Here is an 18,723-nt window from a genome sequence, read left to right as displayed (position 1 = left end):
ATTATAAACTAAAATACAGATGAGATTATATTATCTGAGTATACATGTATGTTTATCAAAGTATTATAAAATCATGTTGCTAATCAGAGACTAGTTAACTACGTGAAACTACGGAATTACATTTATTTCTAATTAAAAATATCAATGAATACTATTTAATATATATTTAAGTCGTTATTGATGACATGTTTGTTTCCTTTTCTATTTCCAAGATTCATATCAACAAAACAATAACTCGTATATCAAAAAAATGGATTTAAAGGAGTTATTCATCTAAAATCTATGTATTGAGTTGAGACAAATATAATATTTAATGAGTTGGCTTTATAACGTATGAAAGTACCATGAATACAAAATCAAACACGAGAGTTAACTATTCGATTATAGAAGATTTACAAAATGCAATATGTGTGAATTTAAGCTTCCTTCATTTTGATTGTAAACTATACTCGACTGGGCAGGAGTTGATGATACATTTTTTTCTTCTGTTGAAAAGCACGAAGTTTACAAGTTTGGTCAAACAACAAAACAGGAATAATTCCCCAAATAACTGAAGACGAGCTGGAACATAACCTTAACAATTGTGCAACTTTTTTTGTAAAATTTGATGGATCTGGATTTAAAAAAACACGTCTGTTTTCGCCGCTCTAAACCTACCACAATCACAGTACTAAACATTAAGGTAACAATGAACCGCAAAATCCAGCTTATCACTGTTTTCATAATTATGTTCAAACGTCGTATATATTAATGCCATGGAAACAATCACACTTTGAACGGGCGGTTAAATGGGTAATTTAAAAGAGTTTGAAGAAACCAATGGGACAATTAAATTACAAGTTGACGGAAAACTCCCAAAACCATGAACCCCCTAAAGGCAAATAGATAACCAGTCTACATAACATAACACCACAAATTAAAGCTTAATCAACACCTACACCACCAAAGAATGAGCGTGGATCTCAAGGTCTCCATATCAGAAAGCAGATGGCATTACTAATATTGGCACCCGTCGTAACAACCTTAAAATAACTAATATTGCTTTCGTGTTGGTCCTTATACATTTATTTATTCTAGAATAAAAGTAAAAAACGTAAAGCTACGTTTTTTTACATCAATGTACTAAGTATCTATACAAAAGAAGATGTGGTATGATTGGCAATGAAACAACTCTCCACAAGTGCAAAAACTACACAGAAATTGACAACTATAGGTCACCGTACGGCCTTCAACAATGAGCAAAACCCTGTTTGTTAAGAAACGTGAGTTTCAGATTTATTGTGTTCGTGATTGTTCCTTATGATTATATAAGACAATAATAGTGTACAAAATGTACCTATATTCATGGTAATTAAATCTACTAGTATTTAAAAACACAAAACAAGAAAAATTCACGATGACTCGTACGCATTTCATACGGAACAAAAACAATACTGCATGTGAATCCATACTTATTTAAAATTTGTTATGATAGGATATAGGACATACTTTTTATATCTTCAGATCTTAATAACTGACAAATGTACTCATTTGTGCTTATACATGAAAAACCAAACAATCATTTGATGTTTGCAAAGAAAAAAACAATGTTAACCTATTATACTATGTCTTGATGGTCGATAGTGATCCATATGAAACCAATGTATCAGGAATTGGGGTATAACAAACACAAGTGATCTGATAAGGTATGCATTTGTTTACATTGGTTTATAAAATTATACATCATATATAATATAAGCATCGTTATTCCAAGAGGTTATTATACTTTATTTGGACTAATAAGTTGTTTATTATTACTACATCTATATGGCATTATATAATTCTTAATATCAATGCATATGCATTTAGTTATTATTTTGTCATCTGTGTTTACCCCAAGTTATTAATGCGGGATTGAGTTACTCAATGTTTATGTTTCTTGTATATGCGTAACGAGCGGAAAAATTAACCATACATTCACAACAAGGCTGATAACCAATATTGACGCATAGGTGATGTCACGTGGCGTAGATGATGTTGGATAATTAGCCTGGGTGCGTTCGCACATCGGAAGTTATGATAACAACTAATAAATACATGTCCATTTCCATTAAGAACTAGGTTTTATACTAAGTCCCCAATATCAGCACGAGAATAACTATGGAGTTCTCGAAATTATATCATGACCGTTAGGGCAAATACACTGTACTTATCTGTATGAAGTAATCGAAGACGAGAGAAAAATCTAGTTTACATAAAAGAGGGACGAAAGATACCAAAGGGACAGTCAAACTTGTAAATCTAAAACAAACTGGCAACGCCATGGCTAAAAATGAAAAAGACAAAAAGAAAAGCATTAGTACACATGACACAACATAGAAAACTAAAAAATAAACAACACGAACCCCACCAAAAACTAGGGGTGATCTCAGGTGCTCCGGAAGGGTAAGCAGATCCTGCTCCACATGTGGCACTCGTCGTGTTGCTTATGTGATTACAAATCCGGTAAATGGTCTAATTCGGTAGGTCACATACATGTTTAACCCCGCCACATTTTTGCGCCTGTCCCAAGTCAGGAGCCTCTGGCCTTTGTTAGTCTTGTATTATTTTAATTTTAGTTTCTTGTGTACAATTTGGAAATTAGTATGGCGTTCATTATCACTGAACTAGTATATATTTGTTTAGGGGCCAGCTGAAGGACGCCTCCGGGTGCGGGAATTTCTCGCTACATTGAAGACCTGTTGGTGACCTTCTGCTGTTGTGTTTTTTTTTATTTGGTCGGGTTGTTGTCTCTTTGACACATTCCCCATTTCCATTCTCAATTTTATGAAAGGGAAGGGGATTGTATTTACGACGTAAGGAACATATCCGATATCATTTGTGAAACGGTTTTTCCATAACGGTCAACCAACTCGTGATGGCGTCCGTAAAATTTACTAAGGGAAGATAATAATACCTAGTATATAACGTCAGCTTTCATTGATTGATATATATATATATTTGGTTAAATCTCAATTTGCACAGAATGACATATGTCATTTTTACTGTAAACATTCTCTAACGAAGCATACTTTTAATTATCAATAATTAATCTTGCTGTGCTTAATCATCTGTAATGTAGTAAGTACTTATATGACGCCCTTTGGTACTTATATTGTTTATAAATTCTGACAACCCAGATAATTATAATACTACAAACAAAAATTACATTGCACCTGTTACGATGTACATTTCTTAAATTGGCTAAAATCAAAGGAAACGAAATCAGATTAAAATGAATCAATTGATGATTGACTTGAAATGAACCTTGTAACATAAATATTTTCCGGGGTTTAGCATTCACATGACAGGGCAATCCTATTGTTTGGAAGTAAGATGGTAATAGATCTGATGTATAAGGAAACATAATTAGTAGGGACATTTATTTTCATAGAAGGAAGGACTTTTGTACCCTGTCAGAGGTTAGTTTCATATACAAGATGGATATTACAACTGCTTTTTCATTTCTTCTAATATTTTCTTAAATCTTGCTTTTCCTCTAATGCATATTAAAAAAGTATATTAGATTAAAGTTTTATACGATTCCGTAATTTCAATTTTCTGTAATATTTTTATTCCAGTATAAGATGCAACATATATTACAACATGTGATCTCCGGGACAACGTTCAAATCATTCATACAAAAAAAAACCGAGCGAAAGTCGTTACATCATGGTTGAAACAAATATAAAATATACTTCCTAATATTTATGTATTAAAGATATCGTCAAAACATAAGATATATGTTGTGTCGTTGTTTCCTCTTATAGTTGAGGTGTTTCCTTCGGCTTTAGTTTGTAACCCGGATTTTTGACTTTTGATTTATGACATTTAAACACCGGTATACTACTGTTGCCTTTTTTAAATATCAATAAGATGTCTTAGACGATTTAAAAATGTCCTATCAAATATAATACATATATCTCTCAACGTATATGTTTAAAGATATTATCAAAACATAAGATGGCCGTTGTTTCTTTATTTCCTCTTATAGTTGGTGTTTTCCCTCGGTTTGAGTTTGTAACCCGGATTTGTTTCTTCTCAATCGATTTATAACTTTTGAACAGCGGTATACTACTATAGCCTTTTTTTTAAGAACAACATAATCTCAACAAAATTATATGAAACTCATTAATATAGCTTAAATATAAGACGTTTTATTATCAGCGCCAATGAGACAACTCTCCAACTTATCAACTTATTGAAATATCTTTAATATAAAATAAGATATTTGGTATATTAAACCAGACATATAATAAACTTATTGAGATATGTCATAAATTTATTGAAATATGTTATAAATTTATTGAGATATGTTATAAACTTATAGAGATATGTTATAAACTTATTGAGATATTTTATAAACTTATTGAGATATGTTATAAACTTATTGAGATATGTTATAAACTTATTGAGATATGTTATAAACTTATTGAGATATGCTATAAACTAATAAAGATATGTTATAAAGTTATTGAGATATGTCATAAGCTTATTGAGATATTCCATAAGCTTATTGAGATGTGTCATAAGCTTATTGAGATATGTTATAAACATATCAAATATGTTACAAACTAATATAGATGTCATATGAACTTATTAAGACATATTATAAAAAATAGAGTTATCGTTGATATTATAAGATACATTTTAAAAGTAATAAAGCTTTACTTTTAGCTAAATATTACATCTTAAATCTTGAATTTAATATCTTTTAAAAAACTAAATGAATTATATAATGTACCATAAAGAAATAACTTTAGATATATCTTATTATGATATTGTGGTATTGTTTCAACAAAATAAGATATTTCATCAACCAATTAAGATACCTTATCTAAATAGGATACATGTTTAATCAAGCATTTCATATATCATGTATAGCTTGTAAGATATTTTTGAAGTACTGAATAAGATATCTTATATACCGAATGCGATATCTTATATACTGAATAAGATATCTTATATTTTAAATAATAAATCTTATATACCTTGTTATCCATTCGTTTGATGTGTTTGAGCTTTTGATTTTGCCATTTAATTTGGGACTTCCCTTTTTGTGATTTTACATTTTTTGTATCAGTTCTTTCCTTAGCGGTATAAAACTGCCCTGTTGACAGACTCTTCATATTCTAAAGATGACAAAGAGCTGAGTGTTAAGATCCACATGCTTTTCACTTCAACATATAACTTTGGTACTGATTCTGTTATAGCTATTTAAACAGTATTTATTGATATAAAGTTTTTTTTAAAACTCCACTTCTTTAGTTTGAGATCATTGGAAGGGACAGCTAACCACACCTATTAAAGATGAACGTCTACATTACAAGTGTAATCGTCCTCTATGTTAACATATTTGTGTTATCGTCTGCAGCATGTAAGTATCTATTCATATGTTGAAAATGTAAAATTGAGAAAGGAAATGGGGAATGTGTCAAAGCGACAACGACCGGCCATATAGCAGACAACAGCAGCAGGCAACCAATGGGTCTACAATATAGTGTGAAACTCCGACACCCGAAGGTGTATCTTTTACTGTTTTATTTCGAGCCAGCGTTAACGAGTCTTTGACAATGAATTCTTTATTCTTGATACTCATTAGTTGATAACGTTTTTGAAAGATGTGAAAATAAATCCAAAACTTCAATCGTAGAATATCTCCGGGTACGTCACTTATATAAATAAACCGACCATCACTAAATAGCACAAAAGTGCTGAAGTGGGTTAATCTGTTTGTTAATTAATCACTTAATAGTAATATATAAAACCATCGATTTCCAAAATGTTATTTTTTGTTTCCAAAAGATAATGAGAAATAAACCTGAGATAAAGTTTATAAACTTGATTCCTCATTTAAACTTTTCCTCGTGGAAAGTTAAACACTGATTGTCAAACGGAGGCTTAAAATCTAAATAACAATCATTTCTCATATAAAAAAAAATCATAATTATGTCAATACGTTCAGATATAATTACTTATTCAAGAGACAATCCATTAATTAACAGTTTTAAAAATTCTTCGTCAAAAGTCTGAATTCGGTTCTTAGTTTGAAGTCTTTATTAAAAAGTCTCTAGAACTGATGTAGACTTACCCATACCAACCAGATTCCGGTTACTTCTGCAATAAATTTGATCTTACAGATGTGATTTTAGTTTAATATTCATTTGTTTGTTTTTGTACATGTATGCACTTTATTACTAAATTAGTTAATTGATGCAGTAACTAATATATTTATTTCTGTGACTGTTCATGTATCATCATAATCATACGATCCTTTACGATAGATATTTAGCTAATTCAAAATATTTTACATCTTCATGCCATGCACTGTGTGAACAACTTTAGATTCTTCTGACGAGGAAAAGTTAAACTAGGCCACCAAACGCCAAATTATTAGTTCAGTCTAATCGTCGAGTGGTCTAAAGCGATGAATCCAGACACAGCGAGACGGTGAAATATGGATATCCAAATAACATGAGTTCGATTCCCGACGAGGGATTATAAAACATTTGCTGTCTCAAATTTGCAGATTTAACACAGTTGTACTGATATTTAGAGTAGTTAAAATTGATGTCCTGATAAAATGTTTTTAATAACATAGGGAAAATATAATAAAAAAGAAATATATTTCAATGATTTTTGTTTAAGGGAGGGCGCGAAAACATGGTTATAATCCATGTAGCCATTATTCTGGACCTGTTTGTGGAACGAATGGAAAAACATATTACAGTGAATGCCAAGCTCTTTATTCGTAAGTATAATATGACTTCAGATTATTAAATATAAAAAAGAAGATGTGGTATGATTGCCAATGAGACAACTGTTTACAAAATACAAAAATGACACCGAAATTTTAAACAACTATAAGTCATCGTACGGCCTTCAACAATGAACAAATCAAGTCTTGTTTCATATCTGTTCATGCAATATAAAACGTTTTGCTATCTATTTGCATCGCATCACGTAGCAAATCTATTAGTTTCAGTCAATAACCACACCATCTTGAAAATTACTGATCACATATAGATTCTGAATGGTTGCTTTATGATATGGCTGAGATACAGCAACAGCTATTTGCAAAAATAAGGTTTACACCAAATGCCAGAAAAATAACTATTTGTATATCAGTTATTATAAATACGTGTTGATTTTCTTTGTTAATCTGAAATATGCACGATTTGTTTTGCTAACACAATGTTTCTATACAATTTTTACAAAAACGCATTATCTTTGTTTTATAACTTCTGCTCTTCTAGGAACACATACAGAGTCTTGTCTCTTTGTAAAAGATTTAATTTTCAACAAGTAAAGTGAACGCAACTTTTAAATTTGGATAGAGCAAAGCGGGCTTAACTTTGTAACTTTTATATCTTTGTCCAATGATTGTTCAGTGCACTATGTTCAGTTTCTAATATGTAGGAATTTTGTATACATTTTATACATGAGATATGTTTAATATTGGATGTTTGAAAACATTTCGGTATATGCTTTTTAACGTCTTCAATATCCAGCTATTAAAGTTCTTCATGATTTATCTGCAGAAATACTGCACTGATTTGAAAAAGAAATTTTACAGAAACAGCTTTTCAACTGACGCTTCCATTGTCGCAAACACAAGAACCTAAGTTAATAATTGTGTTGTTGTGCAACATGAAATATATAAAACATATGGTAAAATTTATCGAGCGTTGGTTTTGTGAATTTGTGATCAATTGTTTTAACACAACAAGCTTACAGACTGTTTGAAAACTTAAAGCATAAACTGAATTTAAATGTTTTATCTCAGCAGCATAATATTGCCATGCATAATATTTCAAGCGAAAGTCTTTACCTTTTAAACTTTTAAAAACCTCTCATCAACCAACTTGAGGAAAGAAATTCTAGAAAAAATCAGTGTCAAATGGAAGGTAGTCTCACTGACAATCAGACCGCATTACCATATTTCTATATACTATGAAATTTAAGAAAGATTATATTATACATTTACACAGGAATGTAAAAGTAAATTGCGCCAAGAGATGTCCCTGTAAGGCGCCTTGTGTATGCAGTAAAGTGTACCGTCCAGTTTGCGGGGCAGATGGTAAAACATATGGCAATGAGTGTATGGCAAAGTGCGAGTAAGTACGACGTATAAAAGGAGTAAGTATGATAAAACCATATGTATTGTTCTTGAAATCGAACATAAACAAACTTTTATAAATCCTTCAAATAACATTCTTCAGAATCCTTCAGAATTAGACACTTGTCTGTTCGGTGTCAATGTTTATATTTTAAGAATGTTGTCTCACATTTTCAGATATAAGCAACAGCTAAATTCAGAAAGATCTTTTGCGAAGATGTTTATGTGTGAAAAATAATTGTTTTGATTGAGCTGTTGCTCGAGTATAGAATGACCTTTTTCTTCTGAATTGACAAGTTTATATAATCATGTCTAGCCATCCGAAACATTATTAAAATTTTGAAACGCCTTTTAAAAGTTTTGCTATTTCATGGGCAATCAATGGTTCTTATCACACTTTCTCCTGATTGCAATATATGTGTGAATGCATACCAATTTGTAGTAAATACGAACGGTAAAACCTATACCAATGATTGTTTAATAAAGCGCGAGAAATTAAGAAAGGTGGAGTTATTGCAATGCTTGTATTACAAAGGGCAACTATATACGAAGAGTAATTTTTGTAATGCAAATGCAAGTAAGTACGAAGGTAAAACACTTATGTAAATGCTTGTATGGCAATGCACGAGTTATTAAGAAGTGTTACATTTAATTAAGCAAATATTTTACGTCTCTTTTATCGAGTATACAAGAGGTTTTATCTTTGCTTTGTGATAACTTGATGAGTCGATTCATATGACATGGGATTTGTTCGTATTTGGTGGTGTTACTTCACTATCCCTTTAATTTGTTTAATCAATCACATAGTGAATTCATAAATTGCTACACCATATCGCCATATTTTACATTATATGATGCTGCTATTTTGTTTAAAATTGTTGCGTAAAAAGACATTGGCTCATAATTCATTTTGCACCAAGAGTTACTTTTATGTATGAAATGACCTTTTAAGGTCAAATACATTAAATTGAACGTTTCTTAACCCCTCATTTGCATTGGTATACAGATATTTAAATTTAAAAATCTGTACACACGTTTTGCTCTTGCTTGTGAAATAAAAGAAAATTGCAACAGTCGTTGTTTACTTGAAAAATGGTATTTATAAACTCGAGTTTCAAATCAATTATCGGTGTGGATGTGATATCGTTAACAATAAATACACAGCTAAATGAATTTAGGTTTTCAACTGATTTACGGAAACATTATAAACTAAAATTGATTACTGCATTAAAGTTCGTGAATTTATTAAAACGTTCGCTGAAAATAGTTCTTAATAACTGTAGTTCTATTGATATATACTAGATTAAGATTATAGTGAAAGTCATTTTCAGATCAATTTTATACCTTTGCCTTATGTTGTAGTGTTGCATCTCTGTCCCAGATTTAGTGATGCTTTAAAAAATGAAATCATGTTGAACCCGGCATAGTTCTTGAATCAAGTTCCAAGTGAGGAGGATTTTATTTTGAAAGTGGTTGTATCTTATTGGTGTATGTCATTTTTGTTTTATGTTTGTAGTTTTGTACCGTAATAAGGCAGTTTTTTCTTCGTTTTTATTGTATGAACGCTTTGTCATGTTGAGGCATATTAAAAGCTTGTAATGCGGTATGACCTACACTTGCTAACTTATTTCTATGTTACGTTGAATCAAAACATTTCTAGACTCGAGTGGAGTTTGAGCTTGTCATACTATTTAGACACCTGTCTAATGTTAATGACGGTATATTGACCTCAACATGTCTGAAGGTTTTTTTGTTATCCTAAGGAAAGTAAAGGTAAAATGCAACAAGAGGTGTCCATGCAAAAAACCTTGCAGATGTAGCAGATTTAAACGTTTAGTTTGTGGAGCGGATGGTAAAACCTATTGGAACTCATGCAAAGCGAAATGCAAGTAAGATATCAAATAATATTCGGAAAATCATTATCAATGTAAATAGAGTGGGGATTGAAATAAATTTAACATTTAGAATAATTTGCACTGAATCAATTAATGCATTATCATGTTACACTTGTAATATTTGAAAATAGGGGAGCAATCATATGTGATACTAAACAGTGACCATTTTTTTTTATTAAATAGCTCTGAGAGACTGTATTGTCATATCGATACGATTTGGATCTTTAACGTTATAATGTACAGAGTAATATAAACTAGAAACATTGTCATACTGGTTGGGTTGGTCTTTAATACGCCTTTAAACAATGCGTTAAACCTACTTGAGCATGTACAACTGTGACAAATCTAAAAATAATCTTGTATGCTTGACTATTCATAGATATTTGACATACCCCCTCCTTTGTAATCTAATTACAAATCAATAGTGCTTCTGTACGCTAATAAAACATGCTACTTTAAAACATGTCATTAGTCTCTTGTGTCTTGGGAATGTCATTGCAAATCATATCAAATCTCCTTCTAATATAGAATTTTAAGTTGACTAAAATTCACCTGTAAACACATATAAGACTGAAATAGTCACTTTGATCTGAATAGCTCTTGTAAGTATGAACAACAAAATATAAATTCATTTGCAGCTTTTAATCACTATTAATTAATTACCAACTTGGGTAAATCATACTTTTCTGTTCAATCGCCTGCAGTCAATTATATCTGTTCAGTCTATTTTTAGATTGTTCAGGTGTTTTCCCAGTTCAGATCCACAATATATTGCATTTGCAGTTGCTGAACAATAATGATTTGACTGCAAGCCTATCGTCTGAACAAAACTGAATTTACTGTAGTCATTTTTACTGAAAATTACATGAAAATTGTCTGAAAGAATACATATGACTTAATTAATTATTTCTTTTTGAATGAAGTCTATATTCAATTGACTGTTTCAGCATACACTGCGCTTTAAGTTGACTCTTTTGCAAAATGGTAAGACACCTGTCCTATCAAGCTTATTTTGTTAACCGAAAAAAGAACTTCAAATGTGTTCAGTTTTGTTTTTGTCCCAAGGAAAATAAAGGTTAAATGCTACAGGAGGTGTCCATGCACAAAATATTGCAAATGTAGAAGAATAAGAAGATATGTTTGCGGTGTGGATGGCAAAACCTATAGAAACTCATGCAAAGCAAAATGCAAGTAAGATGTCAACTGGTATCCAGAAAACAAGTATACACTTTAATTATAGTGTAACTGCAATAAGTGAAACTATAAAAAAAAACAAAGCCTGAGTCAAACTTTTGAAAACCATGATACCATGGACATAATTTTAGAGTAAGCTGTGATAATATATAAGTTGCATTTATTTGTTAGTGTAATGGACCAAATTGCACTAAAAAATTATAAAAATACTCGAGCTTAATTAGGAATGGTAACCCCACAATGCATAGACAAATCGATACAAAATTGATATGGTCAAAACTGATTCGCGTTAAATAAACCTGTTTTAAACCTAAATTCAAATGTATCACAATCGCTGATACATTCCCGAATGTACCTAGTATGATTGACTGTTCATTGCTATATTATATATACCTTCTCTTTTGTAATTTCATTACAAATATATTATTACATGTAAGCAAAATGGTATAAAGAAGATGACCTGTAATTTTTTTAAATAACAGGATAAGGAGCTAGCGTTAATGAGAACGCCACCCAACAACACGATAAATGATAAATCATTACAACACCCAAAAGTAATTTTAAAAAGTAACAAATGCATTTGAAAGTAATGCCTTGTCTTCTTATTTGATTATACGGTTACTTTATAAAAGCAATGTCCTTCGAAATATAATACCTAAGATGACTTCTAATCGTTGATTGCTTAATGGCTAATTTTTTTATATGTCATGTTTATTCAGGACAACTTAAAAAATTATGTTCAGCTTAGAAAAACACAACACTCAAACCGAACACTCACAAGTACATTTAAATAAAGCATATAGATGTAAACAATACTTTTGTTCAAATTTCTTGATTAGTATAACTTTAAATGTAATACAGTGAAACCTGTTTAAACCTAACCTCTTTAAGACTTAAAATTGTGTTCTGTTTGGGCCAATATTCGGTTTTATCAGGTTCACAACGCATACAAATTGGTATGACAGTTCTAAAAACATATTTGGTTTATACAGGTTTTCGGTTTATGCAGGATTCGGTAAAGTCAGGTTTCACTATATTTACAAATATCTTAGGTAATTGCTGTATCTTAACCGCCATTTGTATCATCTTTCTCGTCATTATGTTGTGCTGCTGCTTTATTGACTTATTTCCTTATTTGCTTCTATACTAATTTGTGGTGCTATTTGACATTGAGGCGGACAGAAGACGTTCAGTAAAACGCATACGCAATCAAACCAAAACTTACCTGCATTTTTTCTGTATAATCCTCGAAAGACAATGCATGTTGTTTTATGTTAATAACACAACATTCCATAAACTAGTGATTGTTTATTTAACAAGTAAAAATCGGTTTTGCCTCGGAAAATAAAATAAAATACCAAGAGTTGTTGTCTACGTTCAAACCTTACATATGTAATATTTTCATAACAGTTTACGGTATGGATAGTAATACCTTTAGCAAAGAATGCATGGCTATATACAATTAATAATCAAATGTAATAAGAATACGAGAAATTATAAAAACGTACGCCTAATTAACTTTTGATAACTGTAGAATTGTTGATATACTAATAATAATGATAACAGGCCCTTACAGCTGGATTTAAAAGTAAGGGCTTATAAGGGCTTATGTTGTGCTGTAACACTTTTAACATAAGTTGAAGGAATATTTCGGTCCCCAAAAAATGATAGAAAGCGGTATTTTATATTTCTGTTTTAATTCAGGAACCTTTAGTTGTCGTTTTTTTATGTATATCATATATTTTTTTACCTTATGTTCGTCGTTGGTTTCCTCGTTCAAATGATTTAGAAAAAAAATTAAGTTAAATCGGGGCTTTTTGTAGCTTTCTATGCAGTATGGCCTATAATTGATAACATGCACTTTTAGTGCCATTTGGTCTGAGGTGATTGCAAATTTGCTCTTTCATATTAAGACAAGCGTTGGTTTTGAGCTTGACATATTGTTGATATTTTAGACACGTGTCTTATTTTAATAACCGTCTATTGACATCAATATGTCATTGTATTTTTGTCCTCATAAGGAAAGTAAAGGTAAAATACTACAAGAGGTGTCCACGCAAAAAATGGTGTTTATGTAGAAGAATTAAACGTCGTTTAGTTTGCGGAATGGATGGTAAAACTTATCGGAACTCATGCAAAGCAAAATGCAAGTAAGATGTCAACTAATATTCAGAAACCAATCATACACTTGAACATGGTTAAAAGAGATAGTTGAAATAAGTGAAAACATAAACATGCCATTCACAAACAAATTCACATATAACAATGGAAATATACTATATTTATATATGATACCGAAAACTGACCATTATTTGTATATTCAAGTGTTCCAACTATTTCTTCTGTACTGTGAACGGGAAACAATAAACAATATCAGGAATATATCTCAGTTCTATAACCCGGATGCATGATTTTAAATGTAGACTCTAATCAGTTAATCACAAGATTATATTACAGCCGCGAGTGTATTTATAGCCTGGCATATTGTTTAGACACACTTAAATTCTCCCTCGCCCTGCTCGTCCGAATTTAAAGTATTTCTACTCTAAATTCAATTAGGCTTCAAACAAAACAAACACAGAAATAGAGTTAGTTGCTCGCAGTAACATTATTATCTTCTCTTGCGATACAAATTTTATTTCACTCTATAATACAAGTTTCTTCGATACAAACAACATAATATAAATACATGTAATAAACATAGCAGCCATTAATGTGACTAACTTCGTACTATACGACCTAACTGCGAGCACCTTCGATACTAATACATTTAAATGCCAAACTTTATATAGTACCCCACCCGTAGAAACCGCCAAAACTTTTCTCGTGCCTTGTACACGTAACATCAGACTTTATAAATAGTACATACTCCTGCAGAACTAGTTCTAAAACTAGTTACACTAATTCCCATCTATATTATAACTACAAATACCTAAAGGGAAAACCCCAATTTCAAACGAAATGAAATATGTATAGTTGATAACCGTATAGTGATATCTACATGATCTTTATGTATTTAGTTTTTTTTGTTGATTAGTTGCTGATAATTTGACTTATAATAGTTATCTCTTTTCATCTTTACATGTACTTATGATGCGTTTTATATCTTAACTTAGATGCAATGCGTTTAGTATTACATTGTACCCGTAAGAAAACACTTGAAATTTTAAGAACATGGCCATCCATAATTAAAACTCTCTTTTTAGCAAAGTCAATTATATTCTAGGCTGTTTAATGATCGATGTGTGTAAAGTTCACATCTCTTTGTCTGGTATCCTGTTTACTAGTACATTGTCTTGTGTTGTGTCAAACATGTTTGTTAGTGATAATTTATATATATGATTCTGTTAAGAGGACCGACACCTACCCGCTGACTGTTGACAATCCTCTTTAGATATTAAAGCATGACCTTGAATATATTTAAGTTAAGATAGTTACATACTTGTTAAATACTATGCATATTTTTTTGTATTTTTTTTTCTTTAGGAAAGTGAAAGTAAAGTGTAACAGGAAATGTCCATGTGAAAAACCTTGCATCTGTACTAAAATTCTTAAACCAGTTTGCGGAGTGGATGGTAATACATATAACAATGAATGTTTAGCAAAATGCAAGTAAGTTGTCGACTGATATATGGAATACAATTTTTAACTAAGATTAACTGAGGTGATGAGAAAAAAAGTGAAACTGTAAAAATATTAACTTTTGTTTGATAACTGTGACTTTGCAGCATGTGATAGAAAGGGAAGATTCCTATGTCATGTATCTTTTTAACAGTGGCCATTATTTGTAATGTAATAATTGATATAACATTGGATTACTGGATTTATTGATACAGATAAACTAGTCGTTTCCGATATTTTACTCTGCTTTGTTACGATAACAATTCATTGTCTGGTCTATGCGACCATTTGTCTTTTTTGCCTTCCCGTATCAGGTTAAAAGAAATGTGTTTACCAATTCAACATGCGATGTTGTCCGAATAATTTTGATTGTAACATGGACGTTTTGAATTTATATTTTTTCAACGATCACCGGATAACATAAACTGAATTTGTTGTCTTATATAGAATCATTCTTCTCCGAAACTAATAGTAAGTAAGTGCATTTTTAATTTCCTTCGCAAAAAAGTGAAAAAATGCAAAAATCAAAGTCTTCAATATTGAAAATGAACAAAAATTAAAAATTCGCGGTTTTGACGCAAAACACACACAACAAATAAATGGGGAAAGATAACCTTGTATCGACCAAAGCAGGGAGAAACTGAGATGCTCTGGGAGGTCCATTTCTTGTTTCAATTTGTCACACTTCTCGTGCTCCATGTATGATTGTCTGTGATAAAAATAAATACCTGTAGGATAAGTTAATAATAGCGAGTCCATGACTGAACAAATATACGTACGCCTATTCTTGTTTTAATCAGGACAATACACTTGACACATATTACTATTATCGCACCGCTGGTAAATATCACGTTGTGATTGGTTTAGCGCAGTCACGTGGTGACCCTCTATGGATCTGTAAGGGATTAGTAAATTTTAAAGGGAGTATGACGTCACGTCTACTGTTAATGGTGACGGCGTCTATTGAAGTTGTTGTATTTCATTGTTTATTTTTCTACAAAACGCAGCAGGAAAAGTCCGACGGTCTACTGCCTTCCCCCTATGTATTTTACTAAGCCTCTATGCATCCGTAGGGGGTCAGAAGCGAACCATTTAACTTATAATATCGGTATCGGATTGGACCCTGAAAGTCTTAATTATTGAATAATGGGGAAAATAAAAGGGTCTGAAATGGTGTTTTGTGCAATCAACATTTTCAATAAAGTTCACTTTTTTAATCGTCATTTAACATTATGTCGTCAACAAATTTGACCTCGTCTTTTATAAGTATATATATTTCGTCCATCAATGTAGACATTGCCTTGTCTTGTGTTAATCCTTTTGTTAAAAATATGCGAATCTGTATATACATGTATTATTATATTTATAGGACCCACATTTATCCTCTGACTGTTGGCATCCTCTTTGAAAAAATACAGAATCAAATTGAATTTATTTCAGTCAATATGTTAACGAAGAGACGCTCTGTTAACTAATATTCACACTAGTTGCATTTTTTTCAGAAAAGTAAAAGTAATGTGCAACAGGAAATGTCCATGTGAAAAACCTTGCATATGTACTAAAGTTTTCAAACCAGTTTGCGGAGTGGATGGTAATACATATAACAATGACTGCACAGCAAAATGCAAGTAAGTTGTCGACTGATATACGGAATACAATTTTTAGAAATATATATGTTTTTTCCATCTATAAGAAAACCAATCAATGATATATCAAGACGTTAGTTTGTAATAATTTTGGATTCAAATTCAATTGACTATAACTTCTGGAAACTTAGGTTAAATAATATTTATAGAATCCCTTCATGAAACTTTCATATTTCTATTTATAGTTTTCACAGCATTACCTCAGCTACATTTGTACATGTAGATGTATTTAAATATCTTTCCATTTGTTTTGGGTACATCTTGCTCCTCAACTACGAGCTTTATTTTGTCTTTTCACTTTCCTGATCTGGGTGTCACTGCTAGTGTATTGCTTTACGATACGCGTCTTGAAAACACAATTATGGGATGGGTTTCTTTGATAAATCTATTATGAAACCTGTATCAGACGTAAATGTACACTTACATACAAGTTACTTGCAATATGTAGAAGTAAACGTGTAACAAATTCAAAGTCATATAGGATTAAAAGTGCGATAATGTAAAACATAAATACGAATTTTGACGCCTTCAAGCAAAGAATTTTTAATCAGACGACAAAATTTTAAAACAATTTGTAAAATATTTCCAATAATTTCAAGTTTCATAATGTGAAGTGGTAAAGTAAACTTTTGGCAAGTAGAGTATTACATGTAAAGAATACACATTTTCTCTCTATTTATATCATCAGAGGAAATCAGTCTTATAAAATTGAAACCCCCATCTTATTCTTAATAGTTGACGGAAGGTGTTCTCTTGATGTCTTGTTTCATTCATGTTTTTGTTTTGCATTCTTATTTAGTTTCGCTGTAATCATGCATATATAGAACTGAATCATTTATCATGTCTCTCTTATGCTTTATTTTAGAAAGGTCCGAGTAAAATGTCAAGGTTCTTGTCCTTGTAAACCGCCATGTACATGTCCACGTATATTAGCACCTGTTTGTGGAGTTAATAAGAAACAATACGCAAACCAATGTTTAGCAAAATGCGAGTAAGAAATGACTTTTTTTATTCCTTGAATATAAGAATAAGATTACGTTATATGATTGCCAATTAGACAGTTCTCAACAAGAGACCAAACGACATAGAAGTGAAAAGTTTAAGGTCACCATGCGGCTGTCGACATTGGAAAACGCATCCGACAAATCATTACTCATATAAAAGACCCCAAAAATATATAGCGAAGAAGGTTTTGCTTTTGTTAAAATTGATTAACCAATGTTTATTTGCAGTTGACACCAAATAGGTAAAAGAGGGGCAAAAGATACCCGAGAAACAAATCAATAAAATCAAACTTATAAATCGAATATAAACTGACAAATGCCATGACTTAAAATGAAAAATACAAACAGACAAATAACAGTACACAGGAAACAACATAGAAACTAATTACTGAGCAAACATCAAAAACTGGGCGTGATGAAAGAGACATTTATACCGTGTAAATAGAGACAACAGTAGTATACCGCTGTTCAAAACTTGTAAATCTATGTACACAAATCAAAATTGGGGTAACAAACTAAAACCGAGGGAAACGCATTACATATAGGAGGAAAACAACGACACAACATTAAAATGTAACACACACAGAAACGGACTAAGCATTAGACAACATCCAATGAGAATAACAAATACAAAATCAAAACCAAATACATGAATTTGGGATAGAAAAGTACCGTGACACGTCTTATAGTAATTTGAATTCACACTCAAGTATAAGAGAAAACAAACGACACAACGGAAACACAACGTTAAAATGTTACACACACAGAAACGAACTATGATATAACAATGGCCATTTTCCTGACTTGGTACAGCTTTTCTTACTTAATTTTTCTGTTCAGTCAAGAATCTATCTATCTACTGATTATTTTTTTTCTTATTTTCGATCTTTAGCTGCAATACTGTGTATTCACTTATTTTCGTGGATTAAGAATATATTTTTTTTATACCATTGTTTATATCAAATTCATGATTTACCTATACCAAAAAGATGAACGAAAAAAGTATCCAACGAATAATTAGAAATTGTCAGTTTTACACATTGAATAAACAAACAATCCAGCAAATAGAACTTGCATATACATATATATAGTAGCTTCAGAGAATATAAAAACGAAGATGTGGTATGATTTTCAACATGGTCTCTCTTCACAAGAGAACAAAATGACACAGAAATTTTCAACTTGATTAGTTTATATATATTTTATGATGTAATATTTTGTGATAT

General features: G+C 31.1%; 1 protein-coding gene across 1 annotated transcript; it reads left to right on the top strand.

Annotated features, from left to right (window-relative positions):
- Nucleotides 1–3,332: 3,332 nt before the first annotated feature.
- Nucleotides 3,333–17,488, top strand: LOC134686380 (serine protease inhibitor dipetalogastin-like). Its single transcript, XM_063546049.1, has 7 exons — nucleotides 3,333–3,440; nucleotides 5,287–5,395; nucleotides 6,667–6,769; nucleotides 8,010–8,135; nucleotides 14,713–14,838; nucleotides 16,350–16,475; nucleotides 17,359–17,488. Exons 2-7 carry the CDS (start codon nucleotides 5,329–5,331, stop codon nucleotides 17,486–17,488), a joined length of 678 nt encoding a protein of 225 aa, XP_063402119.1. The 5' UTR covers nucleotides 3,333–3,440; nucleotides 5,287–5,328.
- Nucleotides 17,489–18,723: the final 1,235 nt, after the last annotated feature.

This window comes from Mytilus trossulus, chromosome 10 (genome assembly GCF_036588685.1).
Source record: "Mytilus trossulus isolate FHL-02 chromosome 10, PNRI_Mtr1.1.1.hap1, whole genome shotgun sequence".
Lineage (NCBI taxonomy): Eukaryota > Metazoa > Mollusca > Bivalvia > Mytilida > Mytilidae > Mytilus > Mytilus trossulus.
This window is presented reverse-complemented; position numbering and strand designations above follow the sequence as displayed.

Bases quoted from the DNA above. Each gene is read 5' to 3' on its own strand.
- LOC134686380 (XM_063546049.1), top strand. From the start codon at position 5,329: ATGAACGTCTACATTACAAGTGTAATCGTCCTCTATGTTAACATATTT. The intron at 5,396-6,666 runs GTAAGTATCTAT...TTTTTGTTTAAG, and splicing joins TGTGTTATCGTCTGCAGCAT to GGAGGGCGCGAAAACATGGT. The intron at 6,770-8,009 runs GTAAGTATAATA...ACATTTACACAG, and splicing joins GAATGCCAAGCTCTTTATTC to GAATGTAAAAGTAAATTGCG.